The 25,372-nt window shown below is 37.6% G+C and overlaps 1 protein-coding gene across 16 annotated transcripts in view; it reads left to right on the forward strand.

Moving 5' to 3' along the window:
- The window catches only part of PARD3 (par-3 family cell polarity regulator), a 470,717-nt gene that overhangs the window by 39,871 nt on the left and 405,474 nt on the right, over positions 1-25,372 (forward strand). For all 16 annotated transcript variants that reach the window (XM_062568908.1, XM_062568913.1, XM_062568911.1 and 13 more), the window contains exon 2: positions 11,233-11,334. In XM_062568908.1, the coding sequence (XP_062424892.1) occupies positions 11,233-11,334 (102 nt within the window). The remainder of the gene's footprint in view (positions 1-11,232; positions 11,335-25,372) is intronic.

Raw genomic sequence — 25,372 nt, forward strand, 5'->3', positions numbered from 1 at the left:
TGGTTTGACACAGAAACATGTGTGCATGTGCACAGATGTGTATTAAACATATATACACACACGTGTATATATGTATACGTGTAAATATATACATACATACACGTATGTGTGTATATGTACACACACACACGTACAGTTCTACTGGTACCTAGTACTTATGGATAAAACGATGGGGGAAGGGAGGGTCCACTGTTTTTGTTTCGTCCTGCTTAGGCAACATAGAAAGTAACCTTTCGTATGAGCTCCAGTTTGCACTTAGTTGTGGAGGATAAAGAAAGTACTGAAATTTCCTTATTCCCCATAAATGGTGGCAAAGTCTTAGGATCAGTTTTATAGAGCAAGATGGAAGCTTCTGAAGCTTTCAATTCTTACCTAATGTTGATAGGATTCCCTTGCTCTTCCTGCTGCACAAGTCAGTAAATATGCTCTGCACATCTCTACCGGGTCCTGGAACCTGGTGTTGATCTGTAGATGCCTTTCAGTGTCTGTTAGTTTTGTCACTCTTTATTTGCATCTGATGCCCAACAGATCTCAGATGGACAGAGGATGAATATTCAGACACCAGCCTGTGTTGGAGCTGTTCGTGTGCTCTTGTGCCGCCTTGCTGCAGGAGGTGGAAGGGGCAGGAACGGCTGTTGTCCCTTCTGCAGCCAGTGACCAGGGTGGGAAGGACTCATGGGTGCCTCTGCGTTGGGCTGGCGGGGCTGTTGGGGCAGGAAGGACAAGACATCCCAGCCTCCTGGCCACCGTGAGTGGGGTGGGACAGGTATGGGGTGCTCAGCAGAGATCTGCTGCTTTCAGTAAGAATTGCTGAGTTTCAGCCACTTTGAGTGTTAAGGTGGAACAAGGGCAAGTACTTTCTCATATTTCTCTTCAAAGATAACACATTTGTTCTTGTTTTCCTAGAATGGATTTATTCTGGTTCTTGAATATTCATCGCTGCATGCATGTCTTATCTGATGCATTTTCATAGTCTATATGACTAGATGGTTCTACTATTAGTACGAAATCTTTTTGCCTAAGCAATTAGAAAAACTCTAAATTTAATCAGAAACATAAGATATCTTAACCAACCTAAATAAACTTTTCTGCGATTCTCCTAGCATGCACATTCCTTTCACATGGTTCAGCAAAATTGTTTATATTGCACAGTCCTACCCACTAGGATTTGACTTTGAAGCTTCCAGAAGAATAAATGGGAATTGGAACAGACTGGCTCTTTTTTTTTTTTTTTTTTTTTTTTTTCCCTAACTTCATAGTTTACAGGGTGTAAGAACTGTGAGGTGCTTCATGTAGTAATGCTTTTGCATCTCTATGTTAATCACTATTTGGACCCCACATATGAGAAGATTATTGGCCTTTTTCAGCCAGGAACATATACCAAAATTAATTGTTTCATTTTTTCATGGTGTTTGATATTATTGGCCACTAAGTAGAAAACTTATTTCCAGCACGTGTCTAAAATAATTCAGGCTCTTCATCTTATGCTGAATTGTCTCTGTGAGCAAAAAGCGTCTTAAAGCATCTTGTCAGACTTGCAGTTTTTTGTTTGATACTCATACATGTGTATCTATATTTACACACGCACACACTATGTCTTTTTTAAAAAGATACACATATTCATAGATAGACGTTCCAGTAAAATACATTATTCCAGTCTAAATCTAGTATTGAGTGTGAAGAACTATCATGATGAACGAAAGAACGATGTCAGCTTAAATCCAAGCAATGCTATAATAATGGATGGACATAAGGAAGAAGCTCTTTGAAGAAACAGAAAATGCTTTTCTCTTTTATGCAGTTCACTTATTGTTCCACTGTCAAGCTGCAATCCAAAGATGTTTTGTGTTTTTAAGGATCATTGCCCAAATTCTGAAGTCCGTACATAGATGATTGTGCATCATCGTAATGAATACATTTCATTACATATTTACGAGCTGTAGACTTGATTACTCAAATTTGTCAGTTACCTGAAATTATTAGTATTAATTTTAAATTGCAATTGGATGAACTCTCTTTTGCTGCATTCATTGTTCATTTATTATGCAGAATTATGGAGTAATCTCTTTTTCTACTTATAAAAGAATACCTTTGGAAAGGATAGATTTTTTTTCTTACCTTACTTGTGAATTTAGCCCACTTGGAGTTTATGCCAGTGCTTGAAGAGGGATCTACGGTTTTCTTACAGAGGAATAAATCCCGCTTAAAAAATGTGATGTACATTTTCATCAGGATGAGGTTATGCAGTGTTCATGACTTGGATGTGAAGAAGTTTTCAGAACTGATGTCACTCAGTTCGCTGTATTTTTTCTCAAGTATTTTTTCCCCAAACAAACATAACATAACCTTGCACAGTATAAATAAACATATAAATATATACACACATACATATATATATATATATATATATACACACACACATCCATATATATATAAAGAACATATATATGCATAACAGGTTGACATTTCCCAGCTGAATGTAAAGCTTTACCCTTCATTTATTAGTTCACAAAGTTAGTTGTTGCTTGTATTATAATATAAGAGCAAAATAACTTTTATTGTCTGATTTTATGCTAGTGCGCAGCCTGGGAGTGTGGTGTTAAGAGGCTAGAGATGCCATGACATTGTACTGCTTGAGTCTGAACTTGCCTTTTGGTAGTGGCACCTCCTGGTGGTCAGAGGGCTATGTACTGTAAAAACATGAGAGTTAAGTCATTTATTTTGACTTTAGCAAGGCTTTCAATACTGTGTCCCACAATATTGCTGCAGTGAAGCTGGGATTTTACAGGCTAGGAAGCTGGACGGGTAAAAAGTTGGCTGCATGGCCAGGCTCAGAGAGCCATAGTCCACGTATGTGTCCTGGAAGTTAATAGTCAGTGGAGCAGCACAGGAGTCTGTGCTGGGACAGGTCCTGTTTAATGTCTCCATCGGTTTCCTGGGGGAGGCGAGGGAGTGTACTCTATCCAAATTTGCAAGTGACCCCTAATTGGGGGGTGTGGCAGTACACTTAAGGCAGGGTGACTGGTCAGAGCGACCCAGAGAAACCTCATGAATTTTGTCCAGGATAAGTGCCAGTTGTATACCAAGGCAGGAGACTCCCAAGCAGTGATACAGGCTGGAGATGGACCAGATGGGGAACACTCTGCAGAAAAGGCCCAGGGGGCTCACGTGGGCCATGAGCAGGACAGAAGCTGGCTGTGCACCAGGGCAGCAGCAGTGGCCAGTGGCACCCTGGTCTGTATGAACGGCCAGGAAGCCCAGGGGAGGGATTATCCCCCTCTGTTCAGCACTTGTTAGACCACATCGTAGATGATGCGTCCAGTTTTGGGATCGCCAGTACAGGAAGATGTTGAGAAACTGCAATGAGATCAGGGAAAGCTACAGAGACAGTTGGGACGGGAGCACTCACCCTGTGTGGAGAAGCTGTGGGAGCTTGTGCAGTCTGGAGATGGGGCAGCTTCAGAGGGTGTTAGAGCATGGTGCTGCTAATGCCAAGATTGCAGGTTCAACCTGCAAGGTTGCAGGTATGGGCTACGCTGAGGGTGGGACTAGATGATCTCCAGAGGTCCCTTCCAACCTTACCATTCTATGATGTGAGAGCAACCCCCAGTACCTATGGTGAAGTTGTGGAGAAGATGGAGCCAAGCTCTGCACAGAGGTGCGTGGCAGGAGAACAAAAGACAACTGGTGTAAACTGAAATGAGAGAGGTTCAGTACGGTTATAATTTGAGAAAGTTTCCCCTGTGATGACAGTCAGGTAGTGGGACAGGTTGCTCACAGAGGTGTCTGAATTTCTGTCCTTGGAGTTTTCAAGACCAGATTGCATAAAACTATGAGCAACCTGGTCTGATATCATAGCTGAACCTGCTTGGAGCAGGAGCTTGGACTAGAGATCTCTTGAGGTCCTTTCCAACCTAAGTTATTCCACGGTGTTAGATTATTGGAGTATATTGGAGTGATGCTGTGCTGTTAATAAGTGCTGGAAATTTCCAGCACTTAGGAAAGTTGATTCAAATTAATCAATGATGTGATTACACATGAACAGGTTTATATTAATTTTGTGTAAATAGGATGAGTTAAAAAAAAGTCCAGACTTCCATGGTGGAGGTAACGCTTTAATAAGAATTTATGTATCCTTATTCTTAGTATTTTCTCTGGAGAACTGTAGGCTAGAAAAATAGGAAGAGTACGTCTAGAGTATATCTCAGAGTATTTTGCTAATACATGTTGGAAATCACTACATGAATTTTCTTTTCAGAAGAGCAAGAAATTCATATGTATTTGAAAGTTTACGCAAACTGCATATTAGGTAACAGTCAAAATAAATCTACCAGTTTTAATAGCAGCTTTTTGTGATCCAATAGTACTATGATACTTTTTGTATTCCAGTAGAAATGCAACATAACTCAATATGTAGAATAGTTTACTGACCATATTATTTCAATTTACAATGCATCTGAGAAGACATGTAATTGCTAAATGGACTAATATTAGTCCTTTTAGTGTAATGGGATAACTTTTTAAATAAATCACTGTTATTGCTGAAAGTCAACATTTAGGATACATGCAAAAGCTAATATTGGTTTTGATTTCATATACACGCTTCTCAACTTTTCAGTGTTGTAAGAAAAGCGTTATTGGTCAGATGTTCAGATTCTGTTTTGAATGGATTTTTGCTAAGTTAAAATCCTTCTAGGAAGGCTAGAAAAGCGTTGATGAATGTAAAATAAAGGAAGATGCTGCAGTGATCTGATTCATATTGTTTTCATTTCCATAACTGGTTCATCCTGGATCAGTTATATACCTCCTGGTTGAAGACGTATATGCGCTTGTGTGTTTGAAAAATGTAAATCCCTGATGAAAGCCTCTTCTAAAGGCATGATGTGTAACCTTTCTGGATATACAGCTCAATCTCCTGGTAATATGCGATGCCAAGAAATTTACCATAGCCTGAAATATGCCCAATCCAAAGTGCAGTTTTATGAGCTAAGGAACAAGAAGATGAAAGGGTTGAGGCTTGTCTTCTACTGTATATTGTTTGGCTTTTCCAACAGTCCTTTGTAGTCATGCTTTCCTTTACTTCATGAAGCACAGGGCAAGATAAAAATGCTCTAGAACTGGATTGTAGGAGAGGAGTGATCGCAGATGGAGTGCAATCAGAAATGGGAAGCTGTTCCTTTAACTGATAGCCTGGTAACTTAAGAGCTGTAGGTATCAGCTGCTTTCCAAGGCCTGTTGGAGTACCTTCGTTAATGTTAAATGTTTTGCAGATTTGGACCCGCACGGAGATGGTGAATGTACTCATTGAATAGCTATTGCTGACTGTCTGTGATCCAGTGTTGGCATACTTAATAGCTACTGTCTTTAAAACTTCTTTTTTTCCCCTTTTGCTGCTGTAATGTGTGGTGCACAGTAGGTCTCTGTGCCTGGAATTCCAGTAGCTGTGTGATGTGAATGAGATGCGTTTCATGCTCTGGTATTTATTTTTAATAGATTACTGGATTGGTGAATGTAACTGGAATTCAGCTTATATTAAGAACTGTTCACAGCTATTTTTTTGGCACCCAAATGCTTGTTTTGACGGTTCCCTCCTGCAGCACAGAGCTAGACAGGGAAATGAATGAGTTCTTTGGCAAATTTTCAGATATATTAGTTTTTTATTAACCATTATTTTCCTTTCAGCCTGTGTTAACATGCCCAAGTGCAGTATGCTGCTGAACAGACAAGTCCAGTACACACCCGAGTCTGATTATTTTGTGTTAGTTTTGATCTGTGTACTTTTTTGCCACAGAAACTTTATCTGGTCTCAAAATACTCAGTGAAGATACCCACTCACTTTAGGTGATGTACACATAAAATGGGAGTTTGAGATGATTTTAAAAGAAACTAGAAATATGTGCTTGCTTTCTCCTCATATCTTTATAAATGGAACTGGAAATCTGAAACTTTGGGAAGGAGGAATTTGCTTTTGCAATTTGACTGTTCTCTGAAGGGAACCCATTTTCTTTTGACGTTTGCACTTAAACATTTGTGCAGAATTGTTTAATTGACAATGATTTAAAAATTATTTAAGAGTTTATTTAATGGCAAAGATCTTAAAGCAGAAAGCTATAAGCAATATCTAAAATTTAAATCATTTAGTGTTAGAAAGAGCTGCTCTGATCTTTTTTCAGCTTGAAAAAGACGATCAGTTTCAAAGATACTTCTCTGCAGTAAGAAATGCTCATGATGTTTGGCCTGAACAGGTTAGAAAAACATAGGTGCATTTGGAAAAGCTCTTGTTTATTTGGTTTCAAGGTACGTACCCAATTGTAGCGGTGACTGTGGTAGGTCTGCTCCCAGCTGTCAGCTGAAGTCAGGAAACCTGGGTTATTGTGGTCAAAGGTAAGAAGTAAAAGGAACTTTTCTGGGAGTGACTGCTGCCTACTGGAGCAGTGCTCTCTGCTGTTCACCTCGGTAGGTAGGTTAAAAAAAAAAAAAAAAAAAAAAAAAAAGCAAACAGGAAATTATCCTCCACCCCCGGTGATGCAACTGTAGCCATGCAGAGAAAACGTCCTTCTGGGTGCTTCAGGACCCTGTCCTGGTGTGGCAGGTGAGACTGTGTCTCGGCAGCCGGCACAGTTTGGTGGCATGTGCAAATACTCCCCCCATTCCCAAGTGGACGTTTTAGGGTGCTTATTTTTTGTCTTCTGTTAGATACAGTTAGTTGTTTTTGTACAAGAAGAAAGTACCATAAACTTCTTCATCAATGTGTACAAAATATTCCAAAGAATGATTGCATTTGTTGTAAACAAAGAGTTTTATACAGTTGGAAAGAGTGGATTTACAAAAATTGAGATGCCTATTTAGAAGTAAAGGCTTTGGAAATCTTTGTGTGCCATTAATAAGAACACACTGTAACTTCCATTTCTGTTGCTAGATACTTTGTTTTCCATGTGTGGTCTTCGTATCCATTATGTGGGAACATGAAATTGTTAGCTACAGGATATTGAATAATATTATTTAAACTGAAGATTTTCTCAGTTTCTCCTGTGTGCTTTTTAAAATTCATATCATGTGGAGTAAACAGAATAAGAACGACTGCATTTTTATTGGCTTTGTTAATGTGTTTGTGCTTCCACTCTTCATGTTAGTGTTCAGTTAGCAAATATTTATCTTCCAGTGTAGAATACTTTGGAACTGAAAGGGTAGTGCTCAAGAGTTTAAATTATAAGTACTTTTATAATCATAGTAAAGTAGAATAGTTAAATGGGTGTACACAGGAAGTAGGAGATCTGACTTGTTTAGACTTGAGCTGAGTGGTGCAATGTTTAAATGAACATAGTGTAAGTCAGGTTTAGCATTACTTCTGTCCTTGTATTCAATTAAGTGAACTTGCTAGTTCTTCTGCATGAACTGGTGACGACGACATTTATATTGCTTTTCCAAAAGAACTGTGCACTGCTAATTTACGTGTTGGTAAAGCAGTGTTGCTAATGAGTTTTCTAACACAGTGTCTTGATAACTCTAAATGCACTGCAGGTTTGCAGTGTGGTACCCTTTTAAACAGTCATAAACAAGTGAGAGAATATAAATATGGCTTTGTTTTCTGGCTTTGTTTTGATGACAGAACGTGACAGTCTAATTGCAATATACAAATTCAAACTTTAAAACAATAGCAAAACACTGGAATCAGTAACTGCTTGAAGTAATGTTTCTGACTGCTTCAGAGTGTCTTATTACTGTTATTTAGGAAATTATGAATTTATATTTATATAAATATAATATATAATTTTGAATTTATATTTACTGATTGTGATGGAGAAATATGAATTGACTGAATTGTGAATACAGATCTGCTTGTAAAGTCAATGTAGTAGTACCTGAATTCAAATCAGTGTCAAGTCTGGTCCAGTGTTTTTTGCATTTAGCAGATAGTGCATGTAAACACACTTTTGTAGCACACAGAGCGTATGTTCATTGTGGCAGGAAATGGAATAGGAATTTAAATTTGAACATTTTTGCAGTTTACATGTTTCCCTTCTATTTGATTGGTTATTACATGGAATTAATTGTTAAAATTTGGACTTGTCCATTCTTGTGGATTCTGTTAACTCAGTCAAATTACTAGTTTCAATTTTTGGGGGAGCCCGGTATAACTAATCGCTACAAAATTTCTAGGTCACCCCCAGCTAGCCTTCCCCCACTCTGCCCTGCCAAATCCTTGATTTATGGGAAAATTTAATAGAGCAAAAGGGCCTCAAGAAAAGCACTGCCCTGTGCAGTTTGGAGAAGGCTGTAATGAAAAGTTGCTTTGTCCTTTCGTATTTACTTACCAAATCGTGCCTGTGTAGGTTCTTGCCAGGCTCGTTCGCTACGTTTCTTGTCTGGTCTTGCGAACGGGTTGTTTTGTGTCAGGGCCTCGTCAGACAGGAAAAGCAACTGCTGCGGCCCGCGGCACGGCACAACACGTGGGTAACGTAGGGAAAAGAGAAGGCTGTCTAAAACATCTTGTGCAACATCGAGAAACTTTTAAAGGCACTAATTAGCAAAAGTATGCAGCTTGTATCTAAGCTATTTTTAATTCAGATTGAACATACTGAATACTGTAATAGTAGTTTGGAAGGTGACATTTCGTATTGATTTTGTAATCATGCATGTTTTCTTACATTTGCCTTGGAGATGGGGAAGAGGTGGGGTAGGAGGAGGAGTGTGAGGATACAGGAATACTGGAATACTCTAATTTCAGTCTGGATGCTGTTTCTTTTTATGGATGTAATCAGGTCACTGAGCCACTGTTGCCACTGATCTGTCTAATCTCCAGTTTTGAGTAATAAGTTTAAGGGATGCAACCAGAAATGGTTAAGAGCTTGAACTTGAACTCAGACTCTCTTTTAAAGCCCAATTGAGTTTTTTTTTCATTTCTGTTAGGGCGGGGAAGCCTGGCTTATAGTTTGATTCTGGCTTGGTTTTGAGGTTGGGTAATTAGCGGTGGAAACATGAGTCAAGTCCAAGTGTAAAGTGCTTCCTACCTTATCGATTCTGTCATGCCTTAAGAGCCCAGGTCTGTGTGATTGGGTTTCAGTGTCTCTTCAAGATACCAGAGGCAAAGGATTTCTCGCAGTAGGCTGGAGGATGAGGAAGAATATCTTTCCTATGAGGCTGAAAGTAGATTTTTCCAAAGGTGTATCTGCAATGGACTTTGCTTTAGAACTTTTTTGTTAAGGAACTTTAAGGGATTTCTATGTAAACCTGTTGCTTTTTTCCAACTCTATCTAAAAATGTTAGCAAAGTGTTAACATTTAACAAAAAGTTTATCCTAGTGTATGTGTTAAATACCTTTTTATAGTAGTATTTCTGTAATATATAACTGTATGCATACTTTTACAATGTGTAAGTGACAAAGTGAATAGAATAAAATTATTTTTAGTTCTTTCTGAATTTTTACTTTACAAAAATAGATGCTGAGATATGACAGAAGGTATTTCCTATAATATACTACAATGGTAACTGCAATTTGAGGGAAGATATGTATCAGGAAAGCCAATTAATTATATAACAAATCTTTGCTTAGATGGAAGGTATTGATATGTAAAAGTTACAGAAATTAAAAAAAGTCATTTGATTTCTGAAATGAATAGCTTAATGACTGTAAAATACAATTCTGAAATCTGATCACTTGATGATGATAATTTGCAGCAATATTTAAATTGGATATACTTACATAAAAAGTCAAGCAAGTTTCATGGTTGTCAAGTTCTCCAAAATCATTGACATATATGTATATATGTGCATATATATTATCTGCAAAGTTTGTTTTCCATCTTGGGAAATAAATACATACAGGATATTAAAAAACCAAAAGAATATCATGTGATATTCTTTCATGCAACATGTCCTCTTAATAATTAAAGATACATGCGAATTTAGAAGAATTCTGGCTGTCCCATTTTCTATCCTGTTCCACTTTTTTTATTTTTTTTAACCCTCAGGCTTACACTTTCACAACTGTCAACAACACTTGAAAAATGTGGTAGAGTGCACATAACTCATACATAAAAGTTATTGAATAAAGTTGTATGGATGAACATACGTTCCATCTCTAGTAATGGGTAATCTCAGGAACTTAAAAATATGTTCATAAAGGTTTTGTATCCTTTTCTAATCCAGGGCAGGTAGACCAAGAATGATAGAATATAGAAAGATAGAATGACTACCAAGGTGTCTCCTTTTTTCTGTTTTTTATTTGACTTCTGAAAGAACTTTGATGTTTAGAGCACCACTAATTAATTATTAATTTTAGGAATCCAGGCAATTTGCAAGATGTTGTAAATTTGAAGGTCTTCAAATTAGTCACTTTCTGTGGTCATGTCTGTTCTGTGCAAAGAAACGAAGCTATATTACTATCAAACACTCTTAGCAGCAGCCCAGAGTGTTGGCATAGTTATGGGGGAACGTGTGTTAGCACACAGCCCTTGCAAGCACAGCACACTGAGTGCTAAACAGCCCTTGGGTCCTGTAGTAATATATGGCAGACACTTTATGGATGCAATGTTGTTCTGTTAGTTAATGTTTTCCTTCTGTGTCAGAGGTAATAGTGAAGGCTGTAAAGCTAGCTCCCCGGTTATGTATAAACTGATATATATGTGTGTGTGTATACATGTATGTATATATATGTGTGTATATATGTATATTTGTGTATGTATGTATCTTTTTAAATTCAACGTATGGAAAGTGTTCTTCATGTAAGAGTCAAATATCACATCTACCAGCCTATCAACTCTATCGAAGCACTGGTAGAAATTCCTTTGATATCATTTAAATATTCATTTATAACAGTAACATAAACTGTTTGGCTCATCTGTAAAGTCTTTAGCTGTTGACCATTGTGTCTGGGCTATATCGTTTTGAGAAGGATGCACTTGCCTCTGTGCATAGATATGTGTATACTGTGTAAATTCAGTAAAACTGGGAATTTCTTTACCTGTCAGAGTTGGGATTGTGAATCATCTAGGTTTGATAAAAGTCAGAAATATAAATACCTAAAGTAAGCAGACTTAAAAAACAAACAAACAAACAACAACAAAAGAAGTGTGGCTTTACATCATCAGTGTCACATTCACTTACAGGAGTATGACTTAAGTGGATATTTTAATATTGAGTATTTGTAGGACTGAGATGTTAACTATGGGGGGATTAATCTTCTTCCATTTGTATGAGATATCCAATGTATTTTTTCCTCCTTTTATACAGGACCCAAACTACTGGATACAAGTTCATCGCCTGGAGCATGGGGATGGTGGGATCTTAGACCTTGATGACATTCTCTGTGATGTAGCTGATGACAAAGACCGCGTAAGTACAGAGAGCTGTGAAGGAAGCTCAGCGCGCGCTGCGTACGGTCATATTAACATGTGAGGTTTTCAGCACGTGTCCAAAAGTGAGTCAAGCAGTACAAAGGTTTTAATTTTTTTTCTACAGTTTGCTTGACAAAAGTGGAAAGTCAAGAAATTGATACCTTTTTCTAAAAAGTGTGTCTTTTTAATAGGATATCTTTTAATAAAATCATGGTTTCCCCCTCCTTTTCAGCTCTGTATAAGTTAAAGCAAGAAAACAAGACTGAAAGAATAAAAATCTCACATGGGAGAACAAAAATTTAAAAAATTGAATCTGTAAGTTAAGATTGTAGCTTGGTATTATCAGCTGATTGTGTGGAAAATATGTGCTATTTTAACAAAGTGGAATGTTGATTCATTTTTTTCAAAAATCTTTTGGGGAGGAATTGCTGGATACACAGAACATAAAAAATAGTTGTCCACCTCTCTTTGTTGACCTCATCTGTTTGTTTTTTTTTAAGCGGAGATATAGATCATGGCCAGCTAAGATGTTTTTAGTTAATGGCTGCTTGTTTGAGACCTTAGATATTTGTGTCTTTGAATTACATGTTCAAATGAGGTACAGTTAGAAACACTGCTAGCAGACTGTAGAAGCAGTATATAAATGTGCCGAATGATGACCTTCTCTGTGAAGCTGCATGCGTTAGCTGAGGCTCTTGACGTGCCTGCACCTGACTCTGCCTTCGGTCTGGAGCTGTGTGTGTAGGACCCTGCTCCCTTCACCAACAACATCTGTAACTGCCTCTGCTGGAAGCAACAGGCAGTCTGAAGACAGCTTGAAAATGGGCCAAACGATGACTCTTCGGTTAATTTTTCATACATAAATTCTTTGCTTGCAGTTATTTCTTGTGACAGAATTGAATTGGCAAGGTTATTTCAACCACGGCTTTAAAAAGAAAAATTACGTAAGGAATCTAGAGACATGGAGACTCCTCACTGTCTGAAATGCTGGGATTACTGGAGCTGTATAGAGTAACAGCATTGAATTTTCAGGAATTTCTTCCGTAAAAATAGTACCCAGCTAAGGTTTCATGAAAGATGGAGACTCTGAAGCACTTTGTCTTTTAAAAGTTAATTAAAACCTCTAGTTAGTTATCTCATTTTCAAGTGCTCAGTTGTATGATCAGTTAAGCTTATGTGGGCAGGCCTCGAGGAGGCTGGTGGAAGCCGTCGCTGTACATAGTTTCTTTTAAACTCTTTTGACTCGTGCACCACTTACTTCCTTGTGTGTTTCTCCCTTCAGAGGGAGAAGTTTAAGTTCTGGTGACTTTAAGACCTTATTCTTTAGCTGTTACCTTAGCTTAGCTGGCTTCAAGTGCAGTAATTCCCCAGAGTGAAACTCTGTGGGTGTTTTTAATGTGCATGACTAATAGATGAAAAACTCTCGAGTGCAACTGAAATAAGCAAAGTCATTATTGCAATATTGTTTTTCTGTGTAGATGGACAAGATACATATTAACAACTACTAGTGGTATTTATTTCAGTGTTTGCCAACCTCGTTTCCTCTGATTTTGTGAATTTGGCATGCCTCTACTGATAGCATTTATCAATCTAATTTCATTCCTTTAAAGGACCTTGTAGTGTTGATTAGGAAGGTGCAACATAAACATGCACTGTGCTATAGTGGTTTATATCCTTGAATTAGTCATTCTCACTTGACCTTCACATTTGATTCTCTTTGAGTATTTCAGTCATTAGTCACTGTTTTTCAGTTGTCTGTCTTATATTTTATAGCTGACCTTCCTGGTTGCCTGACTGTTGGCTTTGAATTTTATACTTCCTCCATTGCAAGTAGAGTTCTGTGTTAGCAAAAGCTGGTGTAGATCTCATTTCTGCAAGGTGCTGAATATAACTCCAGTTAGTAACATTTCAGAGACACACTTAAGAACATCTTGTTAAGAAGCATTTGAACAGTCAGTGTCTCAACATTTAATTAATATATCATTGTAGAATTAGTTATACTCAATATTAAACATGTTTGTATCTTTTTCTGAGTTGAGATAAAATTACTTAACATCTTGCAAGACTAAAGTCAATATCTTTGTGTTCATTTTCACAAGATCTTTAAATGCTTGAAGACAAGATAGTTGTGGTACTTACTACCTATTGTCTGCACTTTTGAAAATAACTTTATGAATCTTTAGATGTAAGAATCATCCCCAAAGTGATTAACATAATTTTGTCTCTTTTTTATGTTGCTTCTGCACCATAATTGTTTATGCAATGTCATAAAAGCACAGTGCAGAATATGAAGCAGCTAAGGATCATGCCTCCCTCACAGTAAATTTGCATTTTTGTATAGTGATCTGTATTAATAAAATACATAGTGTGAAGAATATATTTATTCCTTTTCCACTGTCTCCATGGAGAATATATTTTGTCCTGCAACAAATATAAAGATCCTTAGAGACAGCAGCTGTCCTGAGTGGAACAGGAGAGGCATTGCTGTGATGGTCTCCTTCCCATTAAGATGCAACATAATAGGATGACTTAATTTAGCTTCTTCTGTCACTATATTTTGGTTTTCTTTTGTCCCTCAATAAAACAGAATACGTGACCAGAATGGCTAACTAGTTCTTCTAAGGAATAACTTGCTGTGTTCTATGTAGTTCATCTTAAAAAGGAGAAAACCACAAGACAGTCTATACAAGAAAATTGATTTTGTGAAACACCAGCGTAGGGCTACAAAGATGATCAGAGGGCTGGAGCACCTGCCCTACGAGGAACGGCTGCGAGAGCTGGGCCTCTTCAGCCTGGGGAAGAGAAGCCTGAGGGGGGATCTTGTCAATGTGTATAAAATACCTGGAGGGAGGGTGTCAAGGGGACGGGGACAAACTCTTTTCAGTTGTTCTGTGTGACAGGACAAGAGGCAATGGGCAGAAATTGAAGCACAGGAAGTTTCGCCTGACCGTGAGGGGGAATTTCTTCACTGTGAGAGTGACGGAGCACTGGCACAGGTTGCCCAGAGAGGTCGTGGAGTCTCCTTCTCTGGAGATCTTCAAGGCCTGCCTGGATGCAACCCTGTCTACCATGCTCTAGGTGACCCTGCTTGAGCAGGGAGGTTGGACTAGCTGATCTCCAGAGGTCCCTTCCAACCTTACTGATTCTGTGATTCTGTTTGTTTCTTTCTGAAATAGCTTCTCATAGGTCTTTAAAGTAGTTCATAGTACATTCAGACAGTGCTTAATGCATTTCTGCTTTGCTGGGTTGCAACTTCAACATTCACATTACACAATATCTCTACACATGAAGTTGATGATGAAAGCTTATTTTTCTTCTAATACACATAGATGCATTAATAAATACTACTTTGGATAACTTTTTTTTTTAATCAAAATCTTTATGTTTGATTGAAGTGCAAATTTTTCCAGGTTTCATTACAGAAAGACAGTTTTCAATGGAGATACAGCCATATATTTTATATTTATCTCTTTCTCTCTGTATACCTGAATACAAATGAGTAGCCTTTGGTGGAGGGTTTTGGTTTTGAAAAATATTTGGCTTCAAGAAACAAGAATCTATTCTGCAACTAGTAGCATCCATTACCACTAAGCCTTAAAGATAAGCATGTTTGGTACTGTAGGAAGAAGTTCCCTGAAATTCTTGGGCAGATGAATATCCAGTATCTACATACCAGAACAAAAAGGGAAATACCTCCCTGCAACTTGCTTTCAGTCAACTGAGTAATATATTTCCATTATTTTATAAATATGTGGTTCTTGTGTGTCCATTTTGTCACCCTATTTATAAAAAAAAATATGATTACAAACAATTTTGTTTTGACTTCTGTTGTTTGTAAAAGTAGCTTTTAATTTGAAGGTTCTCTAAAAAACATATGTCAACTTGACAAGTTTCCAACTGGATGGCAACATACTTGATGACCTCGGTTCAGTTCTTAATAGGCAGACATTCTCAACAGCAAAAATAAAACCAAAATAAAACCAAAATAATAATTCCCAAATCCATCCTTCACTGTATTTTTCCTGTGAGACTAGAGCACACAGATGCTTCAATAACCTTCATACTTTGGGTGCAATATGAAGGTACTTATTCAGGAATCTTGTAGGCCTTTATTTATCCCATGGGAAAAAAAACCTCAGGAAATCAGTGTGTAATCTCCCATTTTTAAAATGTGCAATATGAATATACATTTACTCTTAATTGAATTCTCACTGAAATTGTCACTTGTACTGAGAACAATTTTAGAAAAATATTTCGTGTGGACAGTATGTATATATTTTCCTGCACAGTATCTCTCAGGCTGTTGCTCAGTGAAAAGCTTTAGAGACTAAAATGTCTCTGCTAGGTGTAGCAACACCATTTCCTAAAAATTAGAAGTTTTTCTTTCCAAAAAAATAACGAGAGTCTACCATTAGGAGCACTGGTTTTAGTAAGCAGTATGGCAAATAGTGCTAGTTTGAAACATGCTATGGCAGGAAATCAATGGCAATTATTTAAAAGTTAATTTGCCCAAATGCATTAGATTTTTGGTAGCTTGGAATTAATAACCTATAATTATAAAAACGTAGGCATCTTATGATTTCATTCATCACTGTCCTTGTAAATGCAATGCACTATTTCTCAAAAATAACCACTAGTTAATTTACTGCATTTTAGTGTATACTTATAAGTCAGAGTTACAGTCTGAGTACGGTTCTCTAAACTAAGGATTGGACTTTCCTTGCTTGGCCTACCATTTTAAAATATTCTGTCTGTTCTTCAATCTGCATAACTTGTATCTCTGCTCACTAAGTTCAGAGATGGGAAATGGAGCAATATCGTTTGATATTGTGCAGAAGTAAAGTTTCATACGTATGGGTGTGTTTGTGCCCGTTGGTAGTATCCGAGGCTAGGTTATTGGCGTGTCAAGGTGATGGTGGTGATTACTGCAGCATAAAACTTACTGCAGGATGCTCAAAAGGTTGCTGTTCTGTCTGAAATGTTGCTGGTGAAAATGAGACAGACATTAATTTAGTAGACCTGTTTTGAAATGGAGTTCATAAACATGCATAATCTAGAGTTATGTTAAGTAATCGAATTGCTCCTGAAATTCCATGAGATCAATTGCATGTTGTTTGTATCCCCCTTTAGAGACCTACAAAGACCCTATTATTATTATTATAAATTTAACCTCTGCTCATTTCCAGCATGACAGAAGAAAATCTTTTAGCAATTTTCTTCATACAGTAGGAAGGTGTACTAGGAACTTTTCCCAGCATAGTGGAAACGAACTTTTGATTTTTGCGTTAAACATATGGTCAATTCTAAATAATACTGTTGTTTTGTTTACTTCCTCTTGGAAAGGACAGTTGAGTTAGAGAGGCATGTGATATACAAAATGTGGGTTTGGAAAGGATGACTGTGTTTGTTTGTAACAAAAGTTAGCTTGAAACCAACACAAAAATAACTGGTTTGAGCAAATGCGTTGTAATCTTACAGTTAAAGGCTAGTTTAGGACTGGAGAGCTGTGATTACAGTTTCTAGCTGTTACTGATTTTGTGCTGCCACTCTTATTTTTAGGGAGAGTTATGCAACACCCCAATCTTGTAATAAGTCTCAGCAGACCACTGACAACATGGTGCATATTGAAAGAATGAAATTCTGTTACCCTGTGTCTGTTTATTCTATAAAATGTTAAAGAGGTTTAGAACATTGTGAAAGTTTTACAGATAAATTTGCATTATCTTTAGGTTTTCATCAGCACGTAATCAGAATACTCAAAGTAATGTTCTAAATTTGGGTCTCTTTCTGCATCATTTAAGTGACCTTACTGTTGAGTTTACATTTGTATTTTCTTTGACTTGGAGACTTAAGAATTAATCTCTAAAACCACAAGCAGAGAAGGCAACAATTTTGACTGTATTTCTAAAATTTGTTTCTGCCATTAACAGATCAAAACTATGGAGAGAATAAAGGAGCATCTAGAGCTAATGCAGTAAATCTAATAACAGAACTTGAAAATGTCAAAATGTTACTCAAAAATGTGATATTTAGTATTTATAATATCATGTTTGTTATGCCCTTCTCCTTCTTTTTCCTTCAACATTTTTCTGTAGAATTAATTTTCAACTTTTACCATGATCATGTCTGATATGGCATGCACTTTCTCTAATTTTGTTCTGTATTATCTTCCCTATGTCCCAGGAAAACAGGATGACCTTGAAGCAATTTGTTGTTACTCATAAGTGACTTGGCAAAGCACTTTTTGAGCATAAGGTGTTCTTTCCTTTTAACAGCTTAAAATAACTACTTGTATGACTGAGCTTGGGAAAGTGTAGATACTGGGAAAGAAACCTTTCATATAACAATTTCATGGTTCTTTTGTGTAATAATATTTAAAAATATTAAATAAGAGCTTAATAATGCGCTTTTGCTGTCATCTAATATTCTGTAGAGCTTCTCTATTTTAATTAAATTTTAAGAGAATTTATACTTTGATATTGAATGAAATTTTGACAATTTGGTAAAATTAAGATGCTTTTGTTTTACCAGCTTTTCTTATTTTAACACTATTAACTGATATTGTTGGGATGGGCAGATGATACTTAGGTCCAGCTTGCTGCTAGATTTAAAACAAGTAGAAAATCAAAGTCTTTAGATAATCTTTATTCCCAGATGATATTTAATGAAGACATATTTTGAAAAAAACATACTTTTTTCAGTATGGGGAAATGCTGAGAATCACATACTAATGCTGAAACATTGTGTGTTTTTCTCTAACACTAAGAGATGTTAGATAGAATCGTACAATTGGTAAGGTTGGAAGGAACCTCTGGAGATCATCTACTCCAGCCCTCAAATGAGTAGCCCATATGGGGATCGAACCCATGACCGTGGCATTATTAGCACCACGCTCTAACCAACTGAACTAAAACTAACCCTCCTTAAAGCTAACTAACATTTTTTTCTCCTCTACAGATCTTATTTTTAGGTGCCTTTCAGTGCTGTACTCCAAATTAGTAGTATTGTCACAGTTTACTTTTTCTAGCTCTGAAAAGGCAACATTTATGTTGATAATTTGTTATTTGCTTTTCGGATAAAGTGCTGTATCCAAATTCCTTTCTTGAATTACTGAAGTGGATGTTTGAATCATAGAATCAGTAAGGGTGGAAGGTACCTCTGGAGATCAGCTAGTCCAACCTCCCTGCTCAAGCAGGGTCACCTAGAGCATGGTAGACAGGGTTGCATCCAGGCAGGCCTTGAAGATCTGCAGAGAAGGAGACTCCACAACCTCTCTGGGCAACCTGTCCCAGTGCTCCGTCACTCTCACGGTGAAGAAATTCCCCCTCACGGTCAGGCAGAACTTCCTGGGCTTCAATTTCTGTCCATCGCCTCTTGGCCTGTCACACAGAACAACTGAAAAGAGTTTGTCCCCGTCCCCTTGACACCCTCCCTTCAGATATTTATACACATTGATAAGATCCCCCCCTCAGTCTTCTCTTCCCCAGGCTGAAGAGGCCCAGCTCTCGCAGCCGTTCCTCGTAGGGCAGATGCTCCAGCCCTCTGATCATCTTTGTAGCCCTACGCTGGACTCTCTCCAGTAGCTCCATGTCTCTCTTGTGCTGGGGAGCCCAGAACTGGACACAGTACTCGAGATGAGGGCTCACCAGGACTGAGTAGAGGGGCAGGATCAGCATCCTCGACCTGCTGGCAGCAGTGTTCCTAATGCACCGCAGAACAGCATTGGCTTTCTTGGCCACAAGGGCACATTGCTGGCTCATGGTCAACTTGTCATCCACCAGCACTCCCAGGTCCTTCTCTGCAGAGCTGTTCTCCAGAAGGTCAGCCCCCAGCTTGTCCTGGTGCCTAGGGTTATTTTTCCCTAGGTGCAGGACCCTGCACTTGCCCTTGTTGAACCTCATGAGGTTCCTCTCTGCCCAACTCTCCAGCGTGTCCAGGTCTCCGTGAATGGCAGCACAGCCCTCAGGTGTGTCAGCCACTCCTCCCAGCTTGGTATCATCGACAAACTTGCTGAGGAGGCACTCTGTCCCCTCATCCAGGTCATTGATGAAGAAGTTGAACAGGATGGGACCCAGTCCCGAGCCCTGGAGGACACCACTAGCCACAGGCCTCCAACTAGACTCCACGCCACTGATGATGTCCCTCTGAGCTCTGCCTTTCAGCCAGTTCTCAATCCACCTCACTGTCCACTCGTCTAACCCACACTTCCTGAGCTTCTCTAGGAGGCTGTTATGGGAGACAGTGTCAAAAGCCTTGCTGAAGTCAAGGTACACAACGCCCACTGCTCTCCCCTCATTTACCCAGCCAGTCATTCCATCATGTTGTAATGTGCTACTTAGAGTTCGCAGGTAGGAGAGGAACAGAATAGAGCAAATATTATAATTTGTAAATTAGCTTCCAAAGAGATCTGAAGAGCTGCAGATCAGGGTAACCTCTGAAAATAAACTAGTAAAAAGTGTTGTGTAAAGAATAGCAGGCACTTACATATGTATGACGTACTGGGGAAGACCTGTGACAGTGTTGTAGAAGAAAGTCATCTCTCACAAATCTAACAGAGCTCTCTGGAGAAAGCGAGCCCTGAGCATATGAGCAATAGTGACTTGGCTATTGTAGTCAAAAACAAACAAACAAACTTCTATGGGATAAGAGTAAGAGGAGGGGTCTTATGGATATCTAACTGATTGTAAGATAGAAAAGAGACTATGTGCTGTTCAACGTATTAGTAACTATTCTGAAAAAAAGATTGAGGGAAATTAAATAATGAAGTGATCAAATCTGACCTGAAACCAGATAGTGCTAGTAAATCAGTGATTATGAAGAGCTGCAGAAGTATCTTGAGAGTAGACAATACCATGATGAGCGAAATTTGATTATGGCAAGTTTGATATGCTTTCAGAAACAGAGTCTTTTAGCTGGAGGTACACAATAATGAGCTTGGAGCTAGCTGTTGTATTTGGGAATATGTTCATGATTGTATAATAGACAGACCTCTGGAAGCATCAGCTGAAGGTGAGAGTATGGTTCTATGAGATAAAATAAAACAGCATAAAGCTTACTGTGAGAAAAGACGTGAGGAGAGGGAGAGTGGGGACATAAGAGCAGGTGAGACCTTCCCTTGTGGAGCCCCAAGGCTGCCTGTGGCTGCTTGGCCACCATGGCAAAGGAGGGAGCAGGGAACAGCAAGAGCAATGGCAGCCTGCTGTTCTATCATGTTGTTGGGAGACTTTCTGCTTCCTCTATCCAGAAATGAGTACATCAGACAAGATTTTTCAGAGATGGAAAAAGCTCAGAAGAGGTGCCATTCTAGGTATGAACTAAAGGCTTCTCTACCAGGAATGTCCATGTGGACTATGACTCCTAGCCTTCAAAAGAAGATGAAAGAAGCAAACTGTAGAGGACCATAAAATCACAGGGGATATTGAAGGATCATTTATCATCTTTTTTTCAGTATGAGATCTGGGTGCATGAAGTGAAAATGAAGTTTTCACTATCAAAGCAAACAGAAAATGATGCATTTTGTGTGGGAAAAATTATACCTTTAGTTTTCAGACTTGACTTTATTGACTGCTGCAGATTCTTGTATTAAGGGAACTGTGAGTAAATAGATTCTAGACCTTTTTCTGTATCATTAAAAGTGTTAAGGACCTCTGTCCCCTTCCTAATTTATTTTCTTTCTCTCTCATATGGATATTCTTTCACATCTCTGATCATTATTCCTAACTTTACTTGCACCTATTTTAGATCTAATGAGTATCTTACTGAAGTGCAATGATCAGCATTGTATCCAGTATTTGATATCATGTCAAATGTACATTCAGTCAAACTTCAATGAGATAAAATGCATTTTAATGGGCTTCCATTGTTTGTTTGTTCCAGTCTTAATTGCTACTCTTTAATTTCTGTGCAAATAAGAGCATAATTAGAGTAACTCATAAGAGTAGCTATCTGTAAAAGGTTTCCAAACTTCCCTTGACCTTAATTCTTATGATTTATCAATATGCCTGTTACTTTTGACAAATGCTGTGGATCCTTCAAGAAGATTTGGAGGACATAATTATTCTTGAGATGTCTTGGTTTAGAAGCAGTAGCTATGCAGAATTGTCTTCTTATTTCTATTCTCTTAAAAGGAGATAATTGGAAATCATGGGAACTGTTACTGTATGTCTCAAATTCTAACTAATAGTCCCCTTAATACAAACTTTAGTGAAAACCCCAGGGGCAGTCTTGAAATGATGATGGCCTCACAGTGTCCAATTTTGCTAAAACTGAAGGTCAGTATGTGGTTGATGACTGCTACAATATTATAAACCCATTTCAATTAAGAGATGCTTTGTACTAAAAAAAAAAATTAATTGAAGTAAAAGAAAAAAATGAAAATTTCTTACTATGTCTTGTAATATAATTCAACAGGCTCTACTTGGATACAGTACTTGTAAATTATGTGAAGCAGTGTTTTACAGCTCCACCGTGCAAATCTCTACAGAAATCTGTAGTGAATCTAGAATTAGGCCATTATGACTAATAAATTCATTATATTCTGATACTTTTTCATCAATTTTAGCAATATCCCTCTATCCTAGGGGTATATTATTCATTGTACAACAAAGGAAAAATTTGTGATTCAAGTTGGTAGAGGGAATTCATTAACACCACCTTCTTTCCCATTGATATTGATAGTCTTAAAAGAAATGTTATAATTTTACAGGTATTTCCTTGTAGAGATGATGAGATTCATTCACTAGAGGACTGACCCATATTAAAGCTTAATTATAGTAATGGATAATCCTGCAAGTATAAATTATTCGCAGTTACTTTGTATGAAAAATACCATAATGAATAAATTAAGGATAAGTTTCTGGAAAAAACCCTGGACAATGGCATAAATATGCCAAAAGATAATTTTCCTTTTTATATTTTAACCTAGATTTAAATCTGCTAGTGGTGTGATTGCAATGTACTCTGTGAAGGGTTTATCCAGCAAGGTAAAGCACATTCCCATACTTGCAGCTTGGTACTTTGGTTATGTTTTGCTTAGTTGAAATCAATAGCAAGTTGTGGGATTATACACCCTTGTAGCATTCTTTGGCTAATGTGTTATGCAAGGGAAACATTCCTACCTAAACACAGGCCTGGTACAAGGCTTGCAATCACAGCTGTTGAGAACTCATTAATGTTGCCCTCTTATCCATCAATACTGAAAGGTCTTAAAAGAGTGCTGTAACTTCATAACTGTTTCCCACTAAAGATGGTAAAGTGCATATGAAGGCTTGGGATTTATTTTCCAACTGGTTTAGTAGACAGAAGTACCTCATGTGATTATAGTACAATTAGCTCTTCTGACAAAGGGAGAAAAGGGAATATCTGTATTACGTTAAAGCTGGGCTCATAATGAACGGAGAACTATTTCACGTTAAAGGTTTCTTTGGCAAGTGCTTTAAGTCCAAAGGCAAGAAAATAATTCCTTCCTTTTGGGGAATCTAAGAAACTAATTCCCTCCTTTTGGGGAAACTTCCACCATCCTTACTTTTCATATATCTAGCTGGCAATAGCTCAGAAAGGAAGGAGTTAAGAGGATGCTTTGAACCCAAAGTCTTCTGCTTCATCCCCACACCCTGTCGGTGTACTTCCACACCCTGTTGGTGTGTAGGAACTACCTTCCGTTCACCTTCAGCATGCTCAGCAGGATAGTCACTACATTTTTCAGATTAGCATCACTGCTGAAGCCTGTTTGAGCTTATACAGCAGGGTGTTCTGCCTGCTCTTCAATGACATACAACGTTGCAAGGGCACCAACATTTTCATCGGTACAACCTACTGGAAAAACTGAAATTATTATCTGATGGACTTCATTCTTTGTAGGTTGCTTCATGTGCTATAGGATTGAAGACTGTAAAGTTGGTAGCATTTGGAAGCTTCTTGGTACTGAGTTTTTGTTTTCTTGGGACATTGCTTGCTTGGAGTTTACCATATTTTGGTGGAAGAAATGGCAGACACACCTAAAAGGAAAATTACAAAGAAGTCATCATCTTTTTCATATGATCGCCGGAGAGATTCGGTTAAAGTTAGGAGACAGTCCAAGTCTCTCAGCTTTAAGCCAGCTACACTGGATGGTGGAAAAAGACAAGCACAGAAAAAGCAGGTTTGTATTAGTATGTTCTTGGGGTGCACTTTCCGTAAAAATTGTGTTTACTTCCTAAATACTTAAAGTTTATAAACCTCACACTGTTAGTTAATATGAAGTGGGAAACTGTCTCTGCTGATCTGAAACCTGTATATGGGTATGTCATGTATGTATATGAGCCTGTATGTAGGTAAAGCTGTTTTTTGGCTGTATATTTCCTTTCGATTTGGTGGAAGTTGTAGCGTGAATTTAACTGTAAGGAAAGGCTATATCTTCTTTACTTTTAAGATGTGTGATTGGTGATTTGTGTTTTGTCTTGGGGAGTTGCTCCGATAGCTCCAGAGAGCTGTTGGTGGTAAGGTTCTGTTTGTTGTGCTAAAAATATGATGGGTACTGAAACTTTGGAAGTAATTATTCCGATTACAACTGTTTCGCTGCTCTTCATTATTATTATTATTATTTTTAATGTTGAAATGTGCCAGATTAAGAGCTTTAGGGAGAGAAATATTTAACTTATTCCAGAACAGGTAACACGAGTCGGCAGTAGCAGCACCTGTTCTGGTGGGACCAGTTCTTAGGGTTAGAGGGCAGCTTCATGTCTTGGCGTTATTGCACTTCCATAGTAAACGACTTTCATACACAGGTCTTTATCTTTTATAGTTGGGATAGCAATTAAATGAGATTTCACTTAAGAGCAAACGTACTGAGCACTGTAGCAAATTGAATAAAAACAAGTGAGTCAGTTTGTGAGATATCTTTGTATACTGATGTACGCTTTGATCTTACATGAAAGGAGCACAGGATCATTGGCTTTACGGCCATCTAGCTCTCTGCATTGGTGGATGCACACACAACTTTCAGAGAAATTTTTAAGTAGCTTTGTAGAACGTTACGCTATTTAATATTTTGCAAATAATGCTTAGAAATGAACTAGATTTCTATTAGCAGTATGAGTGAATTTGCTGCATGCGAGTTGTTTTCAGGCCCTGACCATTATATCTGTTATTATATCCTAATTTTGAGGACAACATGCTGAATCAGAATTAAGGGAGTATAAGTTACTGTGCCAGTGTAAGTTTCAGTATTAGCTTAAAAGTGCAATGATTTTGATTTGTTTGAGTTTATACTTAAGTTTTGATTACTAGTTTGGTTGTTTTTGAGAGTTTGAAATGTCTACTTAAACTGCAGAATGTTTACTATTAGAATATGAGAATATATGATGACCTTTATTCTAGCTTTAGTGTGCTTCTTTATTGCAGTTATAATTTTTGCAGTATTAATAAATATATTGCAATATTAATTGCAGTTATAGCTGAAGCCCTTCATCTTGGAGTAAAAGTTCCAAAAGTTTTTAAATAAAGAAATATTCAAAGAAATTAAGAAAACCATCAAAGGGCTCCACACTGTAATTTTTTTATACTCTGCTATCAGATGTAATTTGAGAAGTAAATTGATAAATCTAAATTTTATGATGATGTAAAATTCCAAATTAAACCTGTGAGGCTTCATGTTCATTGGATCTTTCAGGGAAATGGAGCAACTACTCAATTAATTTAATGATTTCATTTATAAGTTCAAATTAGTGAGTACCCTGTATTTCAGATTTCTCAGATCTTAGGGTTTTTGCAGCCTCTCATGTTTTGGATAACTGCCATGATTACTGCATGACCTCTAGTGGTTACTGAAAAGTATGCTCAATCGCTGAATTCAAGCTGATGCTTGAAAAAATCCCTAACTTGTATACTTGTTGGTTTAATTCTTTAATTATCTAAGTTACATTTTTTATGAAAAGAAAATCTCAAATGAGCAGTAGTTCAGTGACTACAACAGGAATGTTATGGCTTCAAAGGTGCCTTCTTTTTAACTTTATTCTTGTTTGACACCTGAAAATATTATAAACTATGCTTTCATCTTT

This window comes from Rhea pennata, chromosome 2, assembly GCF_028389875.1.
Source record: "Rhea pennata isolate bPtePen1 chromosome 2, bPtePen1.pri, whole genome shotgun sequence".
Lineage (NCBI taxonomy): Eukaryota > Metazoa > Chordata > Aves > Rheiformes > Rheidae > Rhea > Rhea pennata.